Source organism: Rosa rugosa, unplaced genomic scaffold, assembly GCF_958449725.1.
Source record: "Rosa rugosa unplaced genomic scaffold, drRosRugo1.1 SCAFFOLD_215, whole genome shotgun sequence".
Taxonomy (NCBI): Eukaryota; Viridiplantae; Streptophyta; class Magnoliopsida; order Rosales; family Rosaceae; genus Rosa; species Rosa rugosa.
In genome coordinates, this window is record NW_026908966.1 from 1 (window position 1) to 14,066 (window position 14,066).

General features: G+C 41.0%; 3 protein-coding genes across 3 annotated transcripts; all 3 read left to right on the forward strand.

Annotated features, from left to right (window-relative positions):
- Positions 1 to 1,570: 1,570 nt before the first annotated feature.
- LOC133724283 (probable pectinesterase/pectinesterase inhibitor 54) lies at positions 1,571 to 4,832 on the forward strand. The gene is made up of 2 exons (XM_062150974.1): positions 1,571 to 2,159; positions 3,753 to 4,832. Exons 1-2 carry the CDS (start codon positions 1,571 to 1,573, stop codon positions 4,442 to 4,444), a joined length of 1,281 nt encoding a protein of 426 aa, XP_062006958.1. The 3' UTR covers positions 4,445 to 4,832.
- A 758-nt stretch (positions 4,833 to 5,590) lies between these two features.
- Positions 5,591 to 8,661, forward strand: LOC133724282 (DNA repair protein RAD51 homolog). The gene is made up of 9 exons (XM_062150973.1): positions 5,591 to 5,861; positions 6,559 to 6,703; positions 6,812 to 6,922; positions 7,087 to 7,178; positions 7,497 to 7,591; positions 7,670 to 7,783; positions 7,885 to 8,014; positions 8,144 to 8,265; positions 8,357 to 8,661. Exons 1-9 carry the CDS (start codon positions 5,781 to 5,783, stop codon positions 8,478 to 8,480), a joined length of 1,014 nt encoding a protein of 337 aa, XP_062006957.1. The 5' UTR covers positions 5,591 to 5,780; the 3' UTR covers positions 8,481 to 8,661.
- Positions 8,662 to 9,866: 1,205 nt separating this feature from the next.
- Positions 9,867 to 10,367, forward strand: LOC133724281 (actinidain-like). The gene has a single exon (XM_062150972.1). The coding sequence runs from the start codon at positions 9,867 to 9,869 to the stop codon at positions 10,365 to 10,367; it is 501 nt and encodes a 166-aa protein (XP_062006956.1).
- The last annotated feature ends 3,699 nt before the right edge of the window (positions 10,368 to 14,066 follow it).

Here is a 14,066-nt window from a genome sequence, read left to right on the forward strand (position 1 = left end):
AATTAAGCAAGAAAAGCAAAGCAAATAGGCAAAGTTTAAAACATAAAAAACTTAAATTTTCTCCTTGCCCTTTACATTTTCTCCTTGCCCTTTACACTAGGGCTTGGAGGTTGAGTAAGGAAAGCATAGCAGGCTTCCTGTGCTTTCTCGATCTTCTTCCCAGAGGGTTGTTTGTTCCTTGATCCTAGGGGCCTTCTCCGCTTCTTCTTCTTTGTGTCAGTTCCATTCCCCTCCTTTGGGACAAGTACACAGCCTGGCACCTCCACCAAGGATAGGGATTTGCTAGTAAACTTGGATGTGAACTCCGGGTGCTTCACCTTTTTAGTAGGAGCTTCAGAGCATGCAGGTAGGGGCGAGTAGTGCCGGGATACCCTTAAACTTTTGTGGTGAAGAGAAAGGAGAGGTGGGACGACCTCGTTTTAGGACCGTGGTGGACAAGGGTTAGCTCTGTGTTGCTGCATTCCCCAATGTCCTTGGAGCGTAGCACATGCTCTCGAATAATAATAGGTTTTCGTATCTGTTCCTTCGGACCAAATAGCATTCGACTCACAGGAGGGAGGACAGGGGTCTTCACTCCCTGGAAAGTGAAGGTGCCATTAACAATCTGATTTGCAAAGCCTAGCAGAGGGCATGTTATGTCTGGAGTTTTCTCTACAGGTGGTGCAGGAACCACTTGAGCAGCTAGTGGACAGATCCCATTCTCATGGAAGATTAAATGACAAACATCACATTTACTTCCCAAATTCTCAAAGAAGAACGGGATCTCAGCAATCACATTTGTGTCCAACTTTAAGGTTTTTTTGAAGTGAAAAGGTTTCGAGATGTCATGGGATACCCGAACCCTAATTCTTCCAGTAGTGTTGAACAGCTTGTCATCAAGTTCAAGAAACTTACCAGCAACAGATGCGATGTTTCTGATCGTATGGCGCTCTTCGAAGTCCGGTGGTACGTCAGTGATGCGCACCCAGAAGAAGAGATCAGTCATGGATAGCTGATGAATCAGTGACACCCCATCAAAGATCTGCAGGATTACCGGTGCCTTTTCGTATTGCCATGGACTGCCTCGCAGCACCTTGTTGCGGTCTTGTCGGAGATCAAAAGAGATGAGAAAACGATCCTCAGCTCGTTGTTGGATTCGAAAGCCCGCCTCCAGAACCCATATCCGACGAAATAGTTGCCTGAGGTCATTCAGCACCGGCTTTGGTGCCAAAGGTCTGGCAAGCAGATACGACTGTGTCGCCCTCCGCTGCGTGCCTCCCTCCATTTTGGTGATGTCGACGATATCATTGCCGGCCAGGGCCAAAGAGGCTGCAAAGGACGCTGTGACTGCATCAATGGATGTCATCTCGCTATTGTTGACGGACGTTTTGCCGTTTCAGTTGATATTAGGGTTTGGGACGTCAAGAGCGGCGTCTTAGGGTTTTTTGCACGAGGATTCTGTCTTTAGATAAGAACAAACAATTGATTATTGACGTACACTCTTAAAATTTAGTAATATTTATTACAAAACTCATGTTTAATTTTTTGTTTTTGTTTTGGTGGTACATATGCAGACTACTGTGAAGAGCTAATGACCATGTCCTTGAAGCGCCTAGACCAATGCCTAATAGCTCTCAAGAAATCTCCCTTGAAAAACAAGCACGACATTCAGGCATGGCTAAGTGCCGCCTTGACTTTCCAAGAAACGTGCAAGGACTACGCCGCCGACCACGGCCTCAGCCTCACTGGCTCCGAGAATCTCAGAGTCGACCTTTCCAAGCGCATAGATTATGCCTCTCAGTTGGGAAGTAATCTATTAGCTCTCGTCAACCGTGTTACAAGTATCGGTACGCCGAAGAACACAATTCGCGATAAACAAGCAGAGGTTTTTCCCAAATGGGTTTCGCCGAAGAACCGGAAACTACTTCAGGCAACCACAGTCAAAGCGAACGCAGTGGTTGCACAAGATGGATCAGGGAACTATAAGACTGTGTCGGAGGCTATTCAGGCAGCTTCAGGGGGTCGGTTTGTGATTTATGTGAAGGCGGGAGTTTATAAGGAAAAGATTAAGACTAACAACGATGGTATTACGTTGATTGGAGATGGAAAGTATTCGACTATTATTACTGGGGATTCTAGCGTCGCTAAAGGTGCTTCCCTGCCTGGCTCAGTTACATTCAGTGAGTACTGATCTCTCTTTCTTTAATTTGTTAGCTACGTATATATACCTCTTTCTGTTTGTGTATGTAATTAGTGTGTGTGTATATATATATATCTTGTATAATTACTATGTGTCGTTTGATATTTTAAACTCCAACAATACCAACTGATCGAAATTGGTGCTTTTCCTCCTCAAACCATATAAAAGAAGTTGCTTTCAATTCAAGTTTCAACACAAACATCAATAATACTCAATACTCATCTCAGTGTTTATATTGGACCCCATTTAGATATGAAATAAGATTGCTCTTTTTTGTTGTTGTTGACGTTGCACGTAAAATCCTCTTTATTATTATTTTTTTTGGTACCTAATTGTATTTTACGCATTGAGTTTAGTAAAATGGTCATATATATATATATATATATTTTTTTTTTTTTGAGGGAAATGGAATATATTTCAATGATTAAAAGATTATGACGACCGTACAAGGTCAAACTAGGGGATCCGAAGATCACCCATTACAATCACTGCTCAACTGACTACACAAATAGTCAGACTAATACCCATAAGGGAATGCGAAAACTAAAATCCAAAAAGGAAATGCAAAACTACTAACCAAAAGGAAACTACAAAGAAAAAACAACTAACAACTATGTTTATTCCAAAATACAACCCTAATTCTCCGCATCTACCATGAATGGCTTGGGGCCTAAGACCATCTTGGTGTACCCTTCCACCGTAATTCAAAGCAGTGAATAGCCTCAAATTAGAGTCATATAGAAGTCCAGCCCACAACAAGTCCAACAAGAGCCCCGACCCAACCTCTGGCCCAAACAAGAGAGAGGAGGGAGAATGGACTGAAACCAGAAGCCCAGCCCACACCCACTGCCCTCAATCTGCAACTCAGACCGTCGATAACCAGAACCCTAGGAAGCTTGCCGGAGGCACTGCTACCACACCAAGCAAGCAAGCCGCCACTTCTGGCGGACGACCTCGATCTTCAACCATCCCCGCCACCTCGAGGGACCTGGGTCCGACCTGGAAGATAGCCTCGCAGCCTAAACAAGCCCGACCTGTTACAAAAACCAGAATTGCCTTCGAAGAGATGCCGACAAAGGTGCACCGCCAACAACCAGAAACCAGATCCGTCGCCGCCTCACACCCACTTCTCGTCCAGAGATGCAGGTCGTCCCCGATCCCAAATCTGAGAATACTCCCCTCCGCTGCACACGCGAGCGTCTCACACCAGATACCAACGGCGCCGGAAGACCCCCCTGACAGGCAAGGAACGACCCAATTGCCGCCGCCCTGCTACCAAAAACCCTAGAGTTTTGGTATACTCAGCTCATAAAAAGATGGAGCGAATTTGCTTGGAACACGTTTTTCCCTCTGTGTAAGGATAAACTAATACTAGAAAAATAGTGAGAGGATAATCAATTTAATTCTACTATAGTCTATACCATATATTACTAGCTACCTCCGCTTAGTTTTCATATTAACATTACAGCCTCGTTCTATTTCTAATTTTCTATAAGAAATATATATGGTACGGAGATACACAAAACTCTCAAGAACATAACATGATTTTCTCCTTATTTGATTGCATGGGCAGCCGTAACAGGAGATGGGTTCATAGCTCGAGATATTGGTTTCCAAAACACAGCAGGCCCTGATGGAGAACAAGCCTTAGCTCTGTACATCTCTTCTGATCACTCAGTTCTCTACAGGTGTAGCATTGTTGGCTACCAGGACACACTCTACGCACTCGCCCTCCGCCAATTCTACAGAGAATGTGACATTCATGGCAGCCTCGACTTCATCTTCGGAAACGCCGCCGCCGTCTTCCAGAGTTGCAATCTCATCTTCCGCAGGCACAAGGGCTATGGTGTTATCCTGGCAAGCGGGAGGTCCGACCCGGGGCAAAAGACGGGCTTCTCCGTCCAGAACTGTAGGATTTTGCCCGGGTCAGACTTATCTCCTGCTAAACATTCCTACCGTTCGTATCTTGGGAGGCCATGGAAGGCCTACGCTAGAGCCGTGGTGATGCAGTCCAACATAGACGACGTTATCGCTCCCGGTGGCTGGGTCCAGTGGCCTGGGGCTGAAGCTTCCAGGCTCAAGTCACTCTACTTTGCGGAGTTCGCAAACGTGGGACCTGGAGCTGGAGTGGCCCAGAGGGTGAAGTGGCCAGGGTTTCATGTTATTGGAGCTGATATTGCTGTTGAGTACACTGTAGGTAACTTTATTGGTGGAACTTCATGGCTTCCTTCGACTGGCGTGACTTTTGTTTCTGGCCTCCGTTGATCCAATAATTGGGTTGAAAAGACTTCTTGTTACCTGCAGTTGTAGGATTGATGATCGATGGTCTCACCACATATGCAAACCTTTCATAAGATTGCGACCAAAATCTACTGGATAATCATGCACGTAGTGTGCAAAATTTACTGTCCATCATCACTAGCGAATGGTAAATAAACCAGTTGGACCTGTACCTAGCTGGCGTTTGCTTCATCTTGTTGTAATTAGCGTACACTGTTCATATTAGCTGGTATGTTCAGTGTATCATATTTGGTTGATAAAATTAAATAGTTGTTGTGAGTTCTAGACCAATACATTTAGGTCTTACCTGATAATTAAAAGTTTTGTGAGTCACACTTTTGGATATGACATTTTGACAATAATTTTTTCCTCATACCCGACAGTATCACTAAATCTTTCGATTAGAATGCATTTTATGTTTGGTTATAGTGGACAAGAGAGAAACCTCTAAATTCAGTCTAATTTCTCATCATCTCTCACTCTTAAAGTAAAAGTAAGGCCCAGTTTAGAACAACTTAACTTAAATCGTAAGTAACTGTAGTTTTTGTTTTTTGTTTTTGTGAAAGCTGTTTTTAACCAATTCTATAAGCAGCGAATTCAAAGCTGTTTTTTACCAACTCTATAAGCAACAACTGAATGATGTAATTTTTAAAAATAAGCTGCTTTATTTAATTTTACCAAACATATTTTGCTACTTAACTTATAAATTAAGCACCTATTAATTTGCAAAGCATAAGCTATGCCAAACTAAGTCTAACTCCAAGGGCTCAAAGTGCATTATATGTTTCAGCTGCAATGCAAACGTACAGAGTCTTTGTTTCCAAACCTTCGTTTAAGCCAACAAAAAGTATAAACGCAGGCCATCTATGCCAGAGTTCTCAACGAACGCCCGGGAATGCTAAATTGCTAATGATATTGTTGATGCAGTCAATTGTTTAAATTTCACCGGCATTATCGGATTGGTGGGTGGAGATATATAAATAATAATAATTAAAAAAAAAGCTAAAATTTTATTTATTTTTCGCAAGAGAAGTGGGCTGATATTGGGCTCAAGTGAGAGCATAAACGAGAGGTGCTTTGGATATATTTGTGGTCATTTCAGCCCATAATAGCCTACAAGCTTCCCTCGCAAGCCTCTCTGTCATCATATAACCTTTCCCCCGGCAAGTCTCAGTGTTCACTTTGGCGCGCCCCTAAACCCTTTTGAAAAACATATCAATTTCGTCCCTCTCCCCCCATTCCTGCGTGTGCGCCTGCATCAAGGGCACAATAGACTCGCAGGAGCACACGTCGCCGTCTTAGGGTTTCTGTTATCGGAGCCATGGAGCAACAGAGAACGGTTCAGCAGCAAGATGAGGTCGAAGAAATGCAGCACGGCCCTGTTCCCGTCGAACAGCTTCAGGTAAACCCAATTGAAATCACAGTCGATGTCGAACAATTGAGGGGCTTCCCGATCTGGGTTATTGTTCAATTTGGTTATGATGGGGTTTTCTTGTTCGGATTCGTATGTTTGATTCAAGATTGAAGAAAGGGGTTTTCTGTTTCTTTCAATTGGGGGTTTTGGTTTGTGTTGAATCTTGCGCAAGATTGTATTTTTTATGTGGGTTTTGCATTTGATTTGGGTTTTGGCGATGAAATTCAGTGATATGTTGTTTGCTCAGTCTTGGGTTTTGGGTTTTACATACTATGAGAAACCCTAGCCCGGAGGCGATAATTTCTTGCTGTCATTTGCGATTAGGGTTTTGTTTGTTGATGGTCAATTTTTCCCATTTCAGAAGAATTTGAGAATCTTGATCGATTGTATTCACTTTCCTAGTCCAAAGGATCAATCTTTGTCTGGTTCATGATGGGTTAAATATATATTAGATAAATTCTGCAATATTTCATTGGGTTTTGTTCTTTACATGCTATGAGAAACCCCTAGCAAGCAGTGAATCTCTTTTGGTTGTTAGTTATGATGTGGGTTTTGTTTGTTAGTGTTCAGTTTTTCTGATTTTAGAAGAATTCGAGTATCTTGACTGCTTGAATTCACTCTGTAAGGCCAAAGCAGCAATCTTTGTTTGGTTAATGATGACATGTTTTTGTGTTTGTAATACAAGGCATCAGGCATTGCTTCCCTTGATGTGAAGAAGCTCAAAGATGCGGGTCTTTGCACAGTTGAATCTGTTGCTTACTCACCAAGGAAAGATCTTTTGCAAATCAAAGGAATCAGTGAAGCTAAAGTTGACAAGATCATTGAAGCAGGTATGCCATTCTACTTTTTCAGTTTCCCAACATTCTCTTATGTCATGTGGTTACTTTTTTTGTTTGCCATATATTGATATTTTAATGGCTTGCTAAATTTCATTATAGCCTCCAAACTGGTGCCTTTGGGTTTTACTAGTGCTACTCAGCTTCATGCTCAGAGACTCGAAATCATTCAAATCACTTCTGGATCAAGAGAACTTGATAAGATATTGGAGGGTCAGTTTCCACTTTCCACTGTTCTCCTTTTTAAACTTAGATTTCCATCCTTTGTTGAGCACTCCTTCTTTCTTAGAAATGAGTGCGTGTTTTTCAAATAAAAGTGTAGTGTTTTAAAGTTCAGTTAATACTTTAATGGAATCACAGTTGCTGCCTTATGACAGGAGGAATCGAGACAGGATCTATTACTGAGATATATGGTGAGTTCCGCTCCGGAAAGACTCAGCTGTGCCACACACTTTGTGTCACTTGCCAAGTAAGTGACTTTCTTTAGTGTTTGACATGTTGCGCCACTGCTTGATGATAATAAATTAGTTTAATCGTATAAGACATGGATATGCTGTTCCAGATGGTTATTTCCCTTGACAATGTGTAATTGCCACTCAACTATGTCAAAGGACAGATATAACCAATGATCTGCACATGTAATAATTACCAAACTCCTAAAGTCAATATTCACTTGGAGTTCAGTCTTAGGCAAGAACACATTAATCAAACACTATCTTCCACTCCCAAAGTCCAAACTATGATACAATTCAGTATGGTGCATTTCTAATTCATTTTGATGTTTCAGCTCCCATTAGATAATGGAGGTGGTGAGGGAAAAGCAATGTACATTGATGCTGAGGGTACATTCAGGCCACAGAGACTCTTACAGATAGCAGAGAGGTTTGATATTGCTACCTTGAGGTGAACACATAGTTATGGTTTATGTATACTAGATAGTTAAAGTTAGTCTTGGTACAGGTTTGGACTCAACGGTGCTGATGTTTTGGAAAACGTTGCCTACGCTAGAGCATATAACACTGATCATCAATCAAGGCTCCTGCTTGAAGCAGCTTCAATGATGGTAGAAACAAGGTATAATTCCTTATATAAGTTGGTTGTGTTACTGAGTCCCTTGCTCTAGTCTAGAATGTCTTAGGTGAGACCAAGTATTTAACAGATTTTTGGATCTATAGGTTTGCTCTCATGATAGTAGACAGTGCCACAGCCCTCTACAGAACAGATTTCTCCGGAAGAGGAGAACTCTCAGCACGGCAGATGCATCTTGCAAAATTTCTCCGGAGTCTTCAGAAGTTAGCAGATGAGGTAAGAACTTTTACACATTCAGTTATCATATATGTGAAGGAAAAAATGGCTTTTACCTTCTACAGAGGACTTCTAGGATTAGAACTTGGAATCATCATTGGACAAACCCTCTGTATATTATGAATGCAGTTTGGTGTGGCTGTTGTTATCACAAATCAAGTAGTTGCACAAGTGGATGGTTCTGCACTCTTTGCTGGGCCTCAAATTAAGCCTATTGGTGGTAACATCATGGCCCACGCTTCTACGACAAGGTTTTTTGTTTATTCAACACCTTCCTTCCAAAAGAAACCATCCTTGTGCGAGCCTCCATTGTTACTAATCATGTCTGTCTTCTTATGATAGGCTTGCTGTCCGGAAGGGAAGAGGGGAGGAGCGCATTTGTAAAGTAATCAGCTCTCCTTGTCTGGCTGAAGCAGAAGCACGGTTTCAGATATCTCCAGAAGGCGTCACGGATGTGAAGGACTAATATTCTCTCAGCCCTTGCTAAAACACTTCTGCTAGTGCAACACATTCTTCTTCATGTGCTTTCTTATATCTGTCTTGTAATGAACCTTTTAAGGAAGCCAGCAAGAGAACAACTTTGTAAAATTTTTCACAAGATGTATCCAATGAATTTTTATGAGTTTGATTGCCAATCTTCTCGTTCATTTCTTTGTCTTGTGAAACTACACCCTTGTTTTGATCTTTCTGTGAAATGCTCAAATGCATATATTGCATGGAGACCTAAAAGGGCTTGAAACAATGGAAAAAAAAACAGAACAATTAATAATAATAAAAAAGTCTTCTGGGTCTTGAAACTAGTACTTCTCTAACTCGTGTATTGTGGTAGTCTGGTAGCCTCTTTTTTATTGGCCAATAGCATAGCTGGTGATGCAACCAAACAGTGGTAAAAACTAAACTCTGAGATTCAGTGCAGCTACAAATTTCATTAGACAACTTGGGACAATACCAAAGAGGGTCACTCTGTTTTCTCATTGAAATGCATCGTTTTGACGCCATAAACTTGGGAGTTTGTGTTTTATCGTTGGCTCTTCTGAAGAAAGAGAGGTTGAAGACTTGACACAGGGATGAATCGTTTATCTGAACTTTGAATTGTGAGTTGGCGAGCACTTCTTTAAACCATTTTATTGGAAAACTTTATCAATTTTGGTAATTCTATTTTTAATGCTTGCTAATAAGCTTTCTGGAGATGTAACACTGTATATTCATGCTTTTTCTCTACTGTATATTCATGCTTTTTCTCTACTGTATATTCATGCTTTTTCTCTACATCAATGTGGGTAATTCATGTTCTTCATGCTTGTTAACAACTCTTCTTGAGATGCAACACTTTTATATTTTTTTCTACACCGATGTGGGTAATTCATGTTCTTCATGCTTGTTAACAACTCTTCTTGTGGGTAATTCATGTTCTTCATGCTGGTTAACAACTCTTCTTGAGACGTAACGCTACTAAATATTCATGCTGTTTCTCCACATAGATGTAGGTAATTCATGTTCTTGATGCTTGCTAACAAGCTTTCTTGAGACGTAACACTATATATTCGCGCTTTTTCGTTCTCCCATATAAATATGGAATGTGGGCACTTCTTGGGACCATTTTCTTGGAGTGCTATTATTTTTGTGCCTTCTAGCTTGAGACGTAGCACTATATATTCATACTCTTTCTCCACATAGATGTGGGTACTTCTCAAAACCATTTTCTTGAAATATTTAGTAATTTTGCTAGTTCATGTTCTTGATGCTTGTTAATAAGTCTTCTTGAGACATATCATTATATATTCATGCTACTTGGAGAAACCTTTACATCCAAAGAAAATTTTCATTTACAACCCTAAACCCTTTCAAAGAAATGGCTCTCATTGTTTCAGAGAAACCTCTTGACATAGGAATGTCGGCCATCACCATCATGCTCGGGATTTGGCAGTATATATGTATGGCGTTGGGGAGCCAGGGCACAATCGGGGGTGGTTATCCAAATCGGGGGTTTGAATATGCAGCGGAGCACGCAATCAACCGGGAGAACAGTTACCCAATCATCGGTAGGAACCAACCATGCAAAGGCAAATTGGAAAGAAATCCTTATGTGCAGATAAGTGGTTACATGAAAATACCACCAAATAATGAAAAATATTGTGTTAAGGCTTTTGTGGCTGAACAGCCGACTGTAGCCGGAATGGAGGTCGCCGAGACATTTTACATTGATTACAAATATGGTATCTACACCGATAAAAATAGAGAATGTGGAATATTACCGATGGATAACCGTACCTACCATGCTGTTACAATCGTAGGGAATAGGACAGAAGATGACACAAACTACTGGTTAGTGAAGAATTCTTTGAGGCTCTGACTGGGGTGAAGATGGATATTTCCGAATTCAAAGAAATGTGGATGAGCCAAGTGGTATTTGTGAGATTGCAGGATGGCCTTCCTAACCATAAATCAGTCATTAATTACTATATTCTCTAGTCATTAACTATGCGTTGTGTTTTAAAACAAATTACTGTTGATATTTGCCAATAATTAGTTTGCTTTGTTTCAAAGTGTTACGTTCATCTTGTACCCAAAAAAAAAAAGTTTTATGTTCAACAAGATATTATGGTTGCTATTTCGATTAGTAACACAAGATATTTGGATCAGTTTTTGTTTAATATCCAACTTTCGATTAATTATTATCTTAAAGATTGGATGGACTGCTCTTATGTTTCCTTCTGGGTACGGAAAATTTTCATTTGCACAAGTTAACATCTTGAGTCAGAAGGACCAAAATGACAAAACTGTAGATTTTATTCCCAATCACGTGTTCATTTTTTTCTTTATTCGTCATCAGACCATTTAAATGGATATTTATTTTCCGTCTTTTTTATTAACACATGATAAACACCATTCACTATTCTTATCCTCAATAAATTTCACTGCCCCAATATAAACTTTACTGGCCCTAAATAAAACATTTTTCAATATAGTAATTTATTGACCCTCAATGCATGAAATTATCGGGAGGAAAAATGAACAAAATGTGAAAAACCCATATATAAAGCCCCATTTTAGCCTCACATGCGCTTAGGTATGCAGAACACTTTGGCATAGTGTGAAAATGTGAATTAAAAATAATATAGGCAGCAGTTAACGTGTACGCATTAGCAATATGTTAAATGTTTGGTTGAGTAGGCATGTAGTCACAAGGAGAGTGTGTGCTGAGCTTTCACAAGTTTATCTTGGCACGAGTACGGTTTAGGCTATACGGTGTTTACTGTTTTGTACTCGCCACATCTTTCACGCATTCTTTTTAGGCTCCACATGTTTGGGTAGGCCTGGGCGTTTTAACCCGGAAACCCGGAAAATCGGTCCGGACCGTTCGGTTCGGGCCGGGCTTTGAAAAAAAAAAACTCAAAATTTTAAGGCCCGGACCGTTTATGAATAAAACGGGCCGGTCCCGGGTCTGAGTTCTCAGTAGTGTAAAAGCCCGGATAAGGGCCCGTATAACCATAGTGCCATATGTCCATCTGTGATAGGTGGTTATACACACCTTAATGTGAGATCGACCACAGGTGATCACCGAAGGCCACTTCTCTAAACGACTCGTTTCGATCATTCGACCTTCTGAGGTGCCACTTCTCTAAACGACTCGTTTCGATCATTCGACCTACTGAGGTCGTGCTAACAGCCAAGGCTTGAGCTCTCAGCCGCTTCTTCGAACCCTAAAACCCCCAATTTGGCTTTGAGCAATCCAGATTTCCAATAGGCTTTGATCAGTTCGCTTTCAATCTGAGAAGCGATCAGTTTGTTTTCATCTGCCTATTACCCATATCGAGTTCGGAAACCACAATCCAGATCGTGACTTCGTCAGTTTGAAATGGCCACTTCTGGGAGTGAGCTGGTGGCGGCGAGTCCAGTGGCTGAGGGCGGTGCGGCGACTGAGGGCGTTGGGGCGACTGATGGCGGTACGGCGACTGATGGTGGTGCGGCGACTTCAAGCCAGGTGGACACAGCGAAGAGAAAAAGGGAGGATTCGAGTCGGACTCGAAGTAGTAGTTGCCGGTCCAATGTTTGGGATCATTTTGAGAAATTTGATGAACCAATTACGAGCTCGGAACAGGATGGGAAGGAAGATGTAGTCGGACATTGCAGCAAAGCCAGATGTAAGTATTGTGGTACTGTGTTTAAGAAAATATCCGCTAACAAAGATAGGCTTAATATATAGGCCAACAAATATGCATTTCAATTTCAGAGAAGCAAAAAAAGAAATATCCATTTCCCTCTCCAATCTCCCACTGAAACCCTTGCCCGAAGCTTTCAAGCTTTTCCATGGCTGCACCTAGGCCCAGAGATCAACTTGCTTTAGAGAGTGGGAAACCACCCGCATGGTACCCGTTTCGACCATCACATTCTAAAATCATTTGGTTCTTGTCCACAAAGATTCAGGGACTTCCTCTTCCCATAAATGATATCGATCCATAACGTGAATCTGTTTAGCCAATCCCCACCGTCTGCTGTAAGTAAGCCACTGTAACATTGAGACTTGTTCCTGATTTTGTTCTTGAATTGACAATTGACGGGAGAATTGACACTGTTTTTATTTATCTGTTTTATTTTTATTTTTTATTGAAATCCTTGTCTTATTGAGCCTATTGAGCATTGTGGGGAATATCCATGTGATGCATCCATATTTTCAAACTCACATAAATGAAAGCAAGAAGTTGTACCTGGTCATCCATTCTTCAAACGTTTCGCCTTTCATACGTTTAAGTCGTTTCTTTTGAGGCAAAATTTTAGTTCTTTATTCGTCAAAGACTTAAATTTAGATATTTCAAACACATGATAATATAAATGTGAATACATGTATTAGTTAATGGTCTCATTAATTACTATAATGTCTAGTCATTAAGTACGCATTGTGTTTTAGAACAAATTGCTGTTGACATTTGCCAATAATTAGTTTGCTTAATTTGTTTCAAAGTGTTGTGTTCATCTTGTACCCAAAAAAATAAAAAAATATGTTCATTGTAATACAACCTTATGAGTTATGACTCGAATCGTTCGTTATATGCTCAAACATTGATATTTTATCATATTATGATTATGCAAATTCAATTTGGTCCAATATTATCATTAAAAGATTACCTATATATTGGATGATTTGGATTATGAAATTACGTTACACGATGAACGAATAATCTAAATATAAAGAAGATTAGAGAAGAAAGTTAGTTGAGAAAAATTTGCTATTATCCACCTTTCTAATGTCGTTTTCATTAATACTGTCTTACGTTCAAAATTTAAATGGATATTTATTTTGCCAATATTTAGTTTGCTTTGTTTCAAAGTGTTTGCTACTGAGAACTTCCGTGTTTACATGGATTAATACTTATGGTATGGCTTTGTATTATGGCCACTGTTTTGCATCAGGTACAGGCAGCTATCAGAAGCAGTGGTGGCAGCAAAGCTTCTGTTTCTGAGGGTGTAGAAGCATCTGTTATATATGTCCGTTTCCCAAAACATTCAAAAATAGAGGTTAATGTTTGCTCAGAAAAAAAAAAATTAACAAAGCTCTGGGATCTTCAGTCTTCAGACACCATCGTTACTTCAGTCTTCAGGCTCCTTCGTTACTTCAGCTTCAGACTTCGTCGTTACCTTCTGGACCATCGACATTATCATTATCAAGAATTGACAAGTCAATTGGATCATCGAAGAGGAAATAGTTATGTATCTGTTGCTGAATAAATGGAATCAGTGCTTGCTGCAGCTCTGGAGGCAGCGAGGAGGCAAGAGCCGGGCTGGTTGAAGAGGAGGGGAGGGCCGGGCCGGTTGAAGTCTGCCGAATGAATGCTTGTTGTTCTGGTAGAGGCAGCGAGGAGGGGAGAACCGGGCCGGTTAAAGTCTGCTGAATGAATGCTTCCTGTTCTGGTGGGGGCAGCGAGGAGGGGAGAACCGGGCCTGTTGAAGTCTGCTGAATGAATGCTTGCTGTTCTAGTGGAGGCCGGTTCTCCCCTCCTCGCTGCCTCCACCAGAACAGCAAGCATTCATTCAGCAAACTTCAATCGGCCCG

Bases quoted from the DNA above. Each gene is read 5' to 3' on its own strand.
- LOC133724283 (XM_062150974.1), top strand. From the start codon at position 1,571: ATGACCATGTCCTTGAAGCGCCTAGACCAATGCCTAATAGCTCTCAAG. The intron at 2,160-3,752 runs GTGAGTACTGAT...TTGCATGGGCAG, and splicing joins GCCTGGCTCAGTTACATTCA to CCGTAACAGGAGATGGGTTC.
- LOC133724282 (XM_062150973.1), top strand. From the start codon at position 5,781: ATGGAGCAACAGAGAACGGTTCAGCAGCAAGATGAGGTCGAAGAAATG. The intron at 6,923-7,086 runs GTCAGTTTCCAC...GCCTTATGACAG, and splicing joins ACTTGATAAGATATTGGAGG to GAGGAATCGAGACAGGATCT. The intron at 8,015-8,143 runs GTAAGAACTTTT...TTATGAATGCAG, and splicing joins TTCAGAAGTTAGCAGATGAG to TTTGGTGTGGCTGTTGTTAT.
- LOC133724281 (XM_062150972.1), top strand. From the start codon at position 9,867: ATGGCTCTCATTGTTTCAGAGAAACCTCTTGACATAGGAATGTCGGCC.